This window comes from Myodes glareolus, chromosome 22 (genome assembly GCF_982192425.1).
Source record: "Myodes glareolus chromosome 22, mMyoGla1.1, whole genome shotgun sequence".
NCBI lineage: Eukaryota > Metazoa > Chordata > Mammalia > Rodentia > Cricetidae > Myodes > Myodes glareolus.
The window spans coordinates 1,068,625-1,081,744 of record NC_142047.1 but is presented as its reverse complement, the minus strand read 5'-3'; the positions used below and the strand labels follow the sequence as shown (position 1 = coordinate 1,081,744).

The following is a 13,120-nucleotide window of genomic DNA, read 5'->3' as shown; positions in this document are numbered from 1 at the left end:
GGGGGAAGCATTGTTGTTGAATTCTAATTTTAATCCATGGTGATCTGACAAGACACAGGTGGTTACTAATATTTTTTTGTATCTGTGGTAGTTTGCTTTCTTACCGAGTATGTGGTCAATTTTCGAGAAGGTTCCATGAGCTGCAGAGAAAAAGGTATATCTTTCCTATTTGGGTGGAGTGTTCTATAGATGTCTGTTAAGTCCATTTGATTCAATACCTCCAATAAATCTCTTAATTCTCTGTTTGGTTTCTGTCTGATTGACCTGTCCATTGATGAGAGAGGAGTGTTGAAGTCTCCTACTATTAGTGTGTGTGGTTTGATGACTGCCTTGAGTTCTAGAAGAGTTTCTTTTACATATGTGGGTGCCTTTATATTAGGAGCATAGATATTCAGGATTAAGACTTCCTCCTGATGAATTGTTCCAGTTATGAGTATGAAATGTCCATCTCCATTTCTTCTGATTGATTTTAGTTTGAAGTCGATTTTGTTAGATATTAGAATGGCCACACCCGCTTGTTTCTTAGGTCCATTTGCTTGGAAAACCTTTTCCCAACCCTTTACTCTGAGTAGGTGTCTGTCTTTGTGGTTGAGGTGTGTTTCTTGTAAACAACAGAATGTTGGATCCTGTTTTCGTATCCAATCTCTAAGTCTGTGCCTCTTTATAGGTGAATTGAGTCCATTGATATTAAGTGATATTAATGACCAGTGGTTGTTGACTCCGGTTATCATTTTTTTTTTTAAGTAGTAGAGTGTATATGTTTTCCTTCTTTGATTTGTGCTTGTGAATGGTCGCTAGATGTTTGAGTTATTGTAGGCAGTGTTGGGAATGTTGGATTCCTTCGGTAGTGATTTTCCTTCTAATATTCTCTGTAAGGCTGGATTAGTAGCTACGTATCGTTTAAATTTGTTTTTATCCTGGAATATTTTGTTTTCTCTGTTGATAGTGAACGATAGCTTGGCTGGGTATAGTAGTCTGGGTTTGCATCCATGGTCTCTTAGTTTCTGCAGTACCTCTATCCAGGATCTTCTGGCTTTCATGGTTTTCATAGAGAAGTCCGGTGTAAGCCTGATAGGTTTACCTTTATAAGTTACTTGACCTTTTTCCTTTGCAGCTCTTAAAATTCTTTCTTTAATCTGTATGTTTTGTGTTTTGATTATTATATGGCGAGGGGATGTTTTTTTCTGATCCAGTCTATTCGGTGTTCTGCATGCTTCTTGAACCTTCATAGGAATATCGTTCTTTAGGTTGGGAAAGTTTTCTTCTATAATTTTGTTGAGTATATTTTCTGGTCCTTTGATCTGCAGTTCTTCTCCTTCTTCAATCCCTATTATTCTTAGATTTGGTTTTTTTTATTGTGTCCCAGATTTCCTGAATGTTTTGTGAAGAGAATTTGTTGGATTTTCCGTTTTCTTTGACCAGAGCATTTTTTTTCTCTATGGTATCTTCAGAATCTGAGATTCTTTCTTCTATCTCTTGTATTCTATTGGTTATGCTTGATTCTGTAGTCTCCGTTCGTTTACCTAGGTTTTCCATATCCAGCTGCTTCTCGGTTTGTGTTTTCTTCATTGCCTCCATTTCAGTTTTCAATTCTTGAACTGTTTCCTTTACCTCTTTGATTGTTTTTTCTTGGTTTCTCAGGGTCTCATTCACAGATTTACTTATTTCTTCAAACTTTTTGTTATATTTCTCATCTATTTCTATACTCATTTCTTCAAACTTTTTGTTATATTTCTCATCCAATTCTTTAAGGGAGTTATTCATATCCTGTTTAAGGGACTGTATTGCTTTCATAATGGCACTTTTTTCCAGTTCTTCTGGATTCAGGTGTTCAAGTCCTTCTATTGCAGGGTCCTTGGGATCTGGTGTTTTCATGTTGTTTTTCAGATTGTTGGAGGAGTTCTTGCCTTGGCGTCTGCCCATCTCTTCCTTCAAATGCTCTCTATTGGAACTTCTGGTACCGGTTCAGGTTCCCTTCTTGGGCAGGAACTTCACTGACAGAATGCTCACCTTTCCTCAGGCAGGCTATTGAAGCACAGGCACTCCCTCTTTCCGGGATGTGCTTACAGTGCAGGCCCAGCTTGCAAGGCAGGTGAGCTGGGGAAATTTTATGGCCCCAGGGGGAAGGGAGAAATATAGGAATTCGTAACTGGATGGTAGCTGGGATGGCAGGCGGGAGGGGGTAGCCAGCACTGCAGGGTGACCTGGGCGTCTATGGGGTCGGGGAACGCGCAAGGAACGCGCAAGCTCCTCCTCACCGGGACCCTGCCATGGACCCGAAGCAAACTCACCCCTCTCATGGCCCTCTGCTAGAAGTCAGGGCCCCTGCTGGTCAGGAATGTGGCTGAGCTGGCACCTGGTCCACCTGTCCTCAGGGAGGCCTTTAAGACCCAGGAACTGCCTCCAGCCGGGATGAGCCTACAGCCCAGGCCTGGCTTGCAAGTCAGCTGAGCTGGGGAAATTTTATGGCCCCAGGGGGAAGGGAGAAATATAGAAATTCGTGCCTGGATGGGAGCTGGGAAGGCAGGCGGGAGGGGGGAGCCAGCACTGCAGGGTGACTTGGGCGTCTATGGGGTCGGGGAACACCTAAGCTCCTCCTCACCGGGACCCTCGCATTTTATGTTTTAATTTTTCTGTAAACCTATTTTATAACCTAGGTAATTGACAGAATCTCTTATCTGTATTTTTTCAGGAGCAATTTTTAATCCCCATTTAGGAAAAAACTTTCTTACTTCTTCAAACATTCTAAGTATCAATGTTTGAGTCAGATAGCGAATGTCATCCATGTAATGGTAAATTATAGACTTAGGAAATTGGTTACATATTATTTCCAAAAGTTGGCTTACAAAGAATTGGCACAGAGTAGGGCAATGTGGTGCCTATTAAACACCTGGCTGTAACCCGTTGACAGTAATCACAATTTCATTTCATCTTCCTACAACTCCCAGTATTTGTGTACCTTTATCCAATTAGACACATCAGAAAAATTACAGTTCACTGTGGGTTAAAAGACAACCACACGTAAGTGGTGAAGAACCAGAATTGAGAATGGTTGAAATGCCTATACATGGCTTCTGCACTATAGAGATGGATTGACATTGGGAAATAGACATAATCTATTTCTGCCATTAATATCTAGGAATACAATTCCAAAGCTGTTCATCAGAAGGGATTAATGTCTGATACAGAATTTCATTATTTTTGTCACAAGTTCATTTTCCAGATAAGGACATTCCTGAGCCTGTTGCTTTGGGGTTTCCTGTGTAAGCTGCCTAACTAGTTTTCATCTCCTGCCCTCATTGCTAAGATTTTCTCTTTGTTGATCTCATAACCGAGACAATTGTTAAGTGACTAACAGAGACATTTGGTAGTTGACTAACAGGCAGGTAGCATATACTGCTTCGGTATTCAGGATACTAGGGTCATTCATATACATCTTCACACAGATATATCACACTATAAACTAATTTTTAGAATTTTCCCTTTGATATTTTAAGCCATGGTTTAGTCACTTGTGGGAAGTATTTGGGTGTAAGTACTACTGTTTAAGTTTTTTCACAGGGTCATCTCTTTTTAAACAATGAATGTAGGTGGTTTATAGGGAGTAGTAACATACTGAATGATGAGTTTAGAGTGTTTTCCATTTCCCTTCTCTAGTAAAAGAACATTCTTTTCATTTTAGTAATTCTTCCACTACAAAGAAGCAGTGGCCTAGAGGCAACTGCACAGCACACAGCATGCATTGTTAGTTCCTCCCTTCCTGATTCACAGATATAATTCAAGAAGTCATTTGTGTCTTCCCTAGCCCTAGAATTTTATTGGACAAGTGTTTTGTAAAATGTAGTCAATTAATTTTAATCTTAATTTCATAGTGTCTTACATGGATCTCCCTTTGGTGTATTTTTTATTTTATTGGCTTCCTCTGGCTCCTTTCACCTGCACTTGATATAGCCATGGATTCTCACATCAAAGTGCTCAAGGCACAGTATATGAAATGGCTTTTCTAGGTTGACCAACAGGTGCTCGTTGACAATTTAACCTTGTTTCCAGATTCCTGTGTTTTGTGAATGACACATGTGGCTCTTGCCACATGCAGATCACATTTTATAGCTTTCTTTTCATATGAAAGAGGCAGGATGAGTGGAATTCTCTGTTGACAGTAAATATGTCTGTGTCATAGAGCTGAAGGAAGTGGGTGAAAGGAAAGTAGTAGAGTTGGAAGCTCTGGGTAGGCCACTGCTGTTGATCTGTGACAGCACAGTGGTTCTGAAGCAAACAAAACAAAAAACCCCATGCTTTTCTACAGCCAGAAAACTGGATTTCACAGCGGGATCAGGACAAATTGGGATGATGGGAAATGACCCTGAATGACCTTTACAATACAAGGAACAGCTGGGTTTCAGTGTTTATTCTAGGCAGACTGTATGTGCTTTTAGTTTGAAGACTATCTGCAGCAGGAGATGCTATAGCTGTAATGTGCAGAACATGTGCATATGATTAAAGACCTAGTGTGAAGTAGTCTTTCTTGCAGGCAGAGAAGGAGAGAAAATTACCAAAACAGACTTTGCTGCTGACCTGCCCTGCACCCGAGGGTGTCTGCAGGATATATCATTGCTGTAGGACCTGTTTCAGGAACGGTGGGCAGATTTTGTTTCCTATATTATAAACCTGGCTGCCAGACCACTGTTTAAAAAATACACATTTAAAGAATCCTAGACTAAGTACAGAATATGTATCTAATAGCACATTTTGTTATGTCTTCAGCAAGCATTAGACATTGCTGCCTGAGTCCACGAGTGTTATACTGATAATTTTTATGTCAATTTGACAGAAGATAAAGTCATCTCAGGAAGAAACTACAATCGAGCAAATGCACTCCTAGATTGTAGGTAAACCTTTATGGCATTTTCTTAGTATTTGATGCAGGAGGGTCCCAATGGGTTGGACCACATCTTGGCTGGTGGTGCTGGGTTCCATAAAAAAATAGGCTGATCAAGCCATAATAGTTCTGTAAGCATCAGTCTTTCATGGCTTTTCTATCTACTTCTGCCTACAGATTCCCATTCTGTTTGAGTTCTTTCCTTACTGTCTTCAATAATGGACAGCGTAAACAGAATAGACCCTATCCTCTTCAACTTGTTTTTGTTTGTGGTGTTTCATCATAGCAATTGAAACTCTGACTAGGACAAGTATATACTAATGATGAAGCTGTTAAAATTTATGCCCAAGTGGAAATTAAGATTTACTGGATATTATGGTTGATAGAAAAACAATTTTTTAGAGAATTTTGTGACTTTGGAATTTGATGAGAACTATGAAGGAAATGACCAGGGCATGGTGATAGACAAATTGGGGAGGGCTCCCTAGGTATAGAATTACTAGCAAAGAGTTCTCTGATCTCAGCATGGACGGGAGCAAGACAGTGGAGCAGAGGTCACGATGATTCAGATTTGTGACATTAAAAACAGAGTGGCGAAGTTGATGAGGTGAGGTCCAGAGGTGAAAAGGGAGACATGCTGAACAGAAGAGAACCAAATACAGAAATGTCAGAGGAGGTTAGAGAAGTTTTTAGGGGCTAACTAGATGATCATGGACACAACCAAGCATTTGGGATTCATTTTAAGAGTTGTTGAGAAACAATGAATAATTTTAGATGAAATTTGAATTAGGTAACTGATACAGTAGGACTGAGTATGAGGTGGTGGTGACCATACCTCATGTGGTGGCAGGAAAAAGTGGTAAAATTGGGATGTATTTGAAGCATGTGTTGAAAGTGAAATGACAGGACTTAAGGATTGTGGGGATTGGACAAGGTGAGAAAGATGAACATAGAATTAAGAATGATCAAGTATTTGGCTCAATCACCTAAGTAAATGGTGCTGACATTTGTGAAGAGGGAAAGGTCCAGGCAGCAGCAGGTAATGGGAAAGGAAGGTTTGGGTCCTAGACACAGGTGTATCTATCCATTGTATATATGAATTTGAGACTCAGTGGAGTGTCCAGGGCCAGAGAGACTGGTGTTCACAAGTAGAAGGCAAATAGCCTCCAGGTCAGCCTTACTTACTAGGATATTTTCATAGAGGCACCAAGGACTCAAAAGTCATTATCAGATTCTAGAAATGATGAAAAACACTCCAGGACAGCATCTGATGCTGTATTGCATGGTATAAGAGACAGGCAAGACTTGACCAGTCATTAGGACAGTGAACAGTGGTACTGATCCTCTAATCATAACAGGCACTTAGAATATCAGTTGGGGTCCATAGTCTTAAGGTTTGGGGCCATTTTTCTCCTTAGATACTCTTTCTTTTTACTTTCAGAAATGTTTACCATGTCTTCCTATTAAGTAATTCTATACAATCCACACATCTTGAACATATGATACATCATTTCTTTCATGCTTCCTATGAAAAGCTGACCTCTAGTAGTGATGAGAACTGACTGTAGTAGAGAATGTGGACTTTTGAATAGATTCCCTATGTGATGGTCAATTGTGTTTACAATTAGGGTACAACGAAATTCAACTTCCTGTATCGAGCCTGCAAATACTAATGGTGCTGAGGTATTTTGAATGACAAACAATATAATGTAACATTATAATAGATTTTTAAATATTTTTAAATTATAAAAGGAATAAGTGCTACTTGTATAACAGTTGGAAAAATTCATGGTGATATATAGTGAAATTATCATGTCCTGTGCCCAGCAATTACTTTTACTATGAAAACCATTTTTCATGTGTATAAAACATATATGTTTCATCATATTTATTATGGATATTTTTATTATATGTTTTATTATACTTATAGAATATATTCTTGTACTTCAGATGCTGCTTGGTTAGATAGATATTTGCCTTACTGTATCAAGTTTATTCCTTTGGAAATATACTCATGATTGTGTTATCCTTGAAATTTAAAACCAGTTTTGTGATGTAAATACGATGATAATTATTTTCTTCTCAATCTTCATGTAAATATAAATCTTATTGAGTAAGAGTTTTGATCTACCATGGGGTAGATTATAGAGGAGTAACTGACCATCTTGGCCAATGAATTGGATGTTGGGAGTTGAGGTTGGAACTTTTAATGATGACTTGCAGTTCTAGGGGAACAGATGGAAGATTTCTCTTCACCAGTCAGCAGTAGAGGGGAAATCGGTTGGGGGTGGATTTTCTAGTTAATGTATACACTGTGGGAAGTATTTTTCCAGACCATTTTCTGGGTCTTCTGTTTTACTTGTGTTGACTTCCTATAGTATCTCCTAATAAAAATTGAAATTTTTTCTTTTAAAATATGTTCTTTTGTACATTAATGTACCATTTAAACGTGAAATTCATTAAGGGATTTTCTACTAGCAGAGCTTAAAGGCCTGCCATTGCACAAAGCATGCATATTGACATTACCTTTGCTAGATGGTGAGAAGAAAGGAGGAAAATGGTGTTACTTTAAATGTCAATGTCAGTTGAGTTTGTGCCAAGTCTTCCTAACACTTACTCATGTCTAAATCTACAATAATTGTATTAGTTTATAGAGGGATAAAGTTGAATGTATCGTATAGATCTGAATCCATATTTGCCTGATAGCATAACCTCCCCATCAACTTTCCGTCTCCTTAGAGATGCTTGTGTTTTAGTGGTTCTCATTCCCGTGGCCAGTAGAGTTTATGTTCAGCATCTGTCTCCCAGGTTTCACCATGATCAAACCTCAGGGGAGCCCTTTATCAAATCAACATTCATTGTTCAAAAGTATTGTGCTTTTCAGTATTGTTTCAACAATACCCTCCAGCCCTGTGGTCTTCTATCTTTTTCAAGTAGTCCCTTTAGAAAATTTCTGGAATGATCGTACATACAAGTTGATGGGCTCCTTTGGGTGGTGATCACTGGAAACAGGCCTGAAGTCTTACCAATTGTCTCAGTTAGACTCTGAGTCAGTTTTTTTCTTTAATAGACAATTTTAGGTTTCTATAAATATCCTACAGAATTATAAAGAAGGGAATGCCAGGAGGACATATTGGGATGGGGAAATCTGAACTTGGATTATAGAGACTCCACAGCTGGTGGTAAAACAGGTTTAAATAGACCTCCATCACAGAATATGAAGGCTGTGACAGACAGGCTGCATGGGAATGTACCATGGGACACCCAGAGACTGTCCATTTCATGGACAGCTGGTCTTTGAGAATCTGAACCCTTTTATAACTGACTAGTGTGGGTGATTCTTTTACCTGGATTAACTTTTCCATCTGTAGCTGACATTTATGCCAGGTAACTCTAGATGATATTTTATGGTCTAATTTTTCAATTAATGTGTTAATGCATGTGCCTTAGGGTTTTTTTTTTTTTTTTTTTTGCTAGGAAGAAACACCATGACCACAGCAGCTCTCATAAAGGAAAACATTCCATCAGGGCTGCTTTAGTCCATTATTGTCATGGCGGGAAGCTTGGAAGCATACAGACAGACATGGTGCTGTAGAGGTAACTGAGAGTTCTATACCTGGAACCACAGACAGCAGGAAGAGTGAGAGCTAGTAGGCCTATTTTGAGCATTTGAGACCTCAAAACCCATTTCCAGTGGCCTTCTTCCTCCAACAATGCTTCACCTACACCAACAAGGCCACACCTCCTAATAGTGCCATTTCCTATGAGTCTGTGGGGACCATTTTCAGTCAAACCACCACATTCTACTCACTGCTCTCACCATAAACTTATAGTCATATAATGCAAGAAAACATTAAGTCCAACTTCAAAAGTTCCCATCTATCAGTCTATCACAGCCTCAACACTGTTTAAAACTCCAGAGTTTAAAGTTTCATGAGACTCATGACAATCTCTTAACTGTAAGCCCTGTAAAATCCAAATGAAAAAGCTGTTCACATACTTTCAATGTACAGTGGCACAAGATATACATTCCAACTCCAAAAAAGGAGGAAAGGGAACATAGTGAGGAAATATTGGACAAAAGCAAGACTGAAAACCAGGTGGCAAATTCTAAACTGTGTCTATGACTAAATTCAAAATCCTTTTCTCATCTCCAGCTCCTTTCAACCTTGTTGACTACAACACACTTCTCTCCCCTGGGCTGGCTCCACACATGGAAATTCTCCTTGGCAGGTATCCAACAACTCTGGCATCTTCACCATCTTGGGGTTGTAATGGTAAAAATAAAATGCTGCAGGTCCCTGAGGGAGCTGCAGCAGAAATGCTACAATCCCCTAGTGGCAGCAGCAGGCCATGATACCATGGTGGGCCATGGGGGCAGCCGGATCCCAGGCAGGGAGCCCCATGGTGGGTAAGAGACGAGGCAGATAGGCATGCCATGCAGAGAAAGTGGGCATTTATTTACTGGGTTATAGAGGGGAAAGGGAGAATGGAGAAGAGGAGAGGGAGAGAGAGAGAGACAGAGAGAGAGAGAGACAGAGAGAGAGAGAGAGAGAGAGAGAGAGAGAAGGGGGAAGATGGGCGGAGAGGGGAGAGATGAGCTATAGCAGCAGCTACCTCTTTGAGAGAGAGATGGAAAAGGAAGAGGACTCAGGCTGGAAGCAGAAGATCAACTTGCCTTGGGGGAGGGCGAGGGAATGGGCTGGGCTTATCTTCCAAAGGGACAGGACAAAGCATTGCAGAGCTCTCCAAGGCAATTTAGGCTTCACTTTCAGTCAGTGGCTTCTCTAGGCCTCAATGAAGGGACAACCCTGACATATGCCTGGCCTAAATGGCTCTCCTTAGTTGCAGAGGGAGATTCCATAACCCCTTTCTTGTAATCTTGACTCCAAATCCTGAACCATGTAACTGAAGCTGCCTAACTCTGCTGCTTGCTTGGGCTGGAACATGGCCCCCTTGTTCAAATATATTTTCACCATTTTCTGATTTTAATGGTTTCCTTAATTGTCTAAGCTCCAGGAACTCTTTGTAGACAAGACCGGCATCTAATTCAGAGATCTGTTTGCCGTGTGCCACCACTCATAGCCATAAATTTTAATTCCCTTTCACAAGTTGGAAGTTTAGCTAAGTTGGATCTTACCCTGAGGTCACCACTCCCTTTATTCCATTTAGCATCAGGCTTTTTTTTTAAAAAAAAAAACACACTTCTTTTCTAGTGTTTCTTTATCAAACTGTGCATTTTCTATTTTTCCTTTCTCCACTTGCTTATTTTCATTATAGATTAGCATAAACCTGGCCACTAATAGCCACAAAACAGCCAATACCAGGTGGTTTTGAAATCTTCTCTGCCAGAGCTATTAATCCCAAACTTTCAATTTAACCTCAGGCACAGTTTTGTTGGACAAGAATATAAAGCAGTCACATTCTTTGCCAGAATGTTACAGGAATGGTCTCTAGGCCACGAACTAATACTAATACTCTCCTTCTCAGAAACCCCTTGAACTCCCACAGTTCAAATCACCCTCAGCAGCACTATCTTCCATTAGTATGACCCATTAAGGCCAGCTTAAAAGTTTTCCTAGTCCAGTTCCAATGTCCACATTCCTCTAAAAAAAAAAAAAAAAAACCATGGTCAGGCCTATCACAGCAATACTCCCAACCCTGGTACCAATGTCTGTCTTAGTCAGTGTCTTATTGCTGTGAAGGGGTGCCATGAGCACAGCAACTCTTCCAAAGTATTTAATTAGAGCTGGTTTACAGTTTACAGGTTTAGTCATTATCATTGTGAGAAGCGTGACTGCACACAGGCAGTCAAGTTGCTAGAGTGGTAGCTGAGAGTTCTACATCTGGATCAGCAGTCAGCAGGAAGAGAGTCTCTCTCTCTCTCTCTCTCTCTCTCTCTCTGTGTGTGTGTGTGTGTGTGTAAATGTTGAGATGAGTATCATGAGCTCTCTACGCTATCTCTGTTTTATTTTTTGTTTTTTTCGAGACCGGGTTTCTTTGTAGCTTTGATGCCTGTCCTGGAACTAGCTCTTGTAGACCAGGCTGGCCTCGAACTCACAGAGATCCACCTGCCTCTGCCTCGTTATTAAAGGTTGGGATTAAAGGCCTGCACCAACACTGCCCAACAACCTTATTTCTCTTCTTTGAACTCATTACTGCCATTTTGTTTTGGTTTAAAGATTATTTATTGTAATTGTCCAAGCTGGTTAACTCTTGTTCATTCTCATGGTTTCTATTTTTTCTGGATCTACCAGAGTAGGGGGCTATGCCGACAATTCACAATTGAGATATTTTTAGCTGCTCAACTCTGACCACAGTCCTGTTTCAATAGGCTATGTTGTGACCTAACCAAGCTCTTGTTCTTTAAGTGTGTTCTTCATTCTGCTTCAGCTGCCTATCAGGATGTTTTCTATTAGGAACACAAGAGCTGTGTGCCATGTTGACCATACATGGCTAAACTAACACTTTTTTCTTTCTTTAATCAATGGTCCATATAAATTTCTTGGGGATCATGTTCTTTAGTTGGTCACTCAGGACACTTTATTCTTTGATATCAGCTTATGTCCTAGTTTTGATAGCATATCTGTTTAGTATTTTGTTTATAATATATACTATCTTAATGCATGTGAGAGAGAGAGAAGGGGGGAGGGAGGCAGAGACCTCATCATTTATTTAAGTGTCTCTGTTTTGACAGGCAAGACTATAGCATCATTTATCATCTCTTGAGATAGAAAGGTGAGCAGGAAGCCATGGCCCTGGGAATCTATTTTTAGGATTTATGGGATATTTTTTTTCTTTCATTTTTGCCTGGTCTGCTCATCATGATGGGATTCAGTTCTTCCTCTTCTATTTTTCCTTCCAGAAAGTATTATGAGGGATACTGAGGACTTCATGCTTTGGACTGAGACAAGGTGCTGAAATTAGAAATTGCCACTTCTGAGAGGATGCTGGGAATTTTCAGAGGGAGACGGAAATTTTTGGCTGCCTCTTTGACTCTGCTCTGCATCCCAGCCATCACCTGGATTTACTTATTTGCTGGGAGCTTTGAAGGTAAGAACAAAAGCCAAGTGAAAGGGAAGGTGGTGCAGGGGAGAGACAGTCAGTTAGAGGCCTAGAAAGGTCCTGGAAGCCCTAGTGTTCCTTGGGTAAAATATTAGGTTAATATTGCCTGTCTTGAGAAATGACATCTGGAATCCCACAGGTAGTTGGAGCAAATCAGTAAGGCAAGGAGTTAAAGAAAAAACTAGACTAAAACTAAAATATAAGTTTCTGCAGTGGCAGGAAGTGGGAAGACAGATGTCCAAAGCCTGTTTGATCACATGGTCCCTGTGTAAACACAGGGAGCATCAGTGCCAACAATGAATTTTTTACTTCTTTAGTAGCTTTCATCTGCCATTAATGGCAGTCTGTAATTCCCCATGAACCCCTCCCTCATCTATGAATGAATTTACTGAGTCAGTCTTGTGTGGACTCTCTATAAGCAGTTATAGCTGTTATGAATTCATGAGTGTCATGGCCATTCTCTTTATTCATTAGTTGTTATATTCTATGCAATCCCTCCCCCATGACGTTCCCTGTGCAGTGCTGTGTGGGTGGTGGGTGGTAGTGGGGTGATATGTGTGTTCTATGTAATGCTGTCCACTCAATAGTCATTTTTTCTCAGTACCTTTTCTACTCATGAGGCTAGGCTTTAACTGCCATTCAGTTGTGTTCTTGTATCCCTTGCTTACCAAGTTGGTACTGTGGCTTGCGAGGTCTAACACTGGGGAAACACTGCTATAGAATTGTGATTCTTGTTCAGTGGTACAAATTAATCTAAACAGATTTGGGGGGTATTTATTAATGAAATGGTTGAATTCTTACGAACTTGATGAGTTCAAGAATCACCTAAGGGAGAAGCTTCTCCACAATCCTCTGGTCTGTAAGGGAGTTCCTACACAGGTTTAATTTTGTTTGGGAGACTCACCCTTAATGTGGGTGGCACCATTCTAAGACCTGGGATCCTGGAATGAATGAAAAGGAGAAAGCAAGCTGCCTTAAACTCCTGCCACCATGACTTTCCTGCTGTAATGAATCTAGTAAACTGACCCAAGTTAAGCTCTTCATTCCTTAGGTTGTTTTTGTCAAGTTGCCACAGCAACAAGAAAGGTAAGTAATACAAATGGTTAATACAAGAGAGTTAAAGCCAGTCTAGGCTGAAGGAAGGGTTGAGTCAGATTGCTCAGATGATGTTTGTGT

General features: G+C 40.2%; 1 protein-coding gene across 9 annotated transcripts in view; it reads left to right on the top strand.

The window, feature by feature from the left end:
• Large1 (LARGE xylosyl- and glucuronyltransferase 1) overlaps window positions 1–13,120 on the top strand; it is a 439,219-nt gene that overhangs the window by 133,608 nt on the left and 292,491 nt on the right. For 4 of the 9 annotated variants that reach the window (XM_048438254.3, XM_087900594.1, XM_048438256.3 and 1 more), the window contains one exon: window positions 11,745–11,932. In XM_048438254.3, the coding sequence (XP_048294211.3) occupies window positions 11,827–11,932 (106 nt within the window). In that variant the 5' untranslated portion in view covers window positions 11,745–11,826. Of the gene's footprint in view, window positions 1–8,356; window positions 8,477–9,036; window positions 9,113–11,744; window positions 11,933–13,120 lie in introns of all 9 variants that reach the window. The other 5 variants (XM_087900593.1, XM_087900592.1, XM_087900590.1 and 2 more) reach the window with 2 other exon arrangements.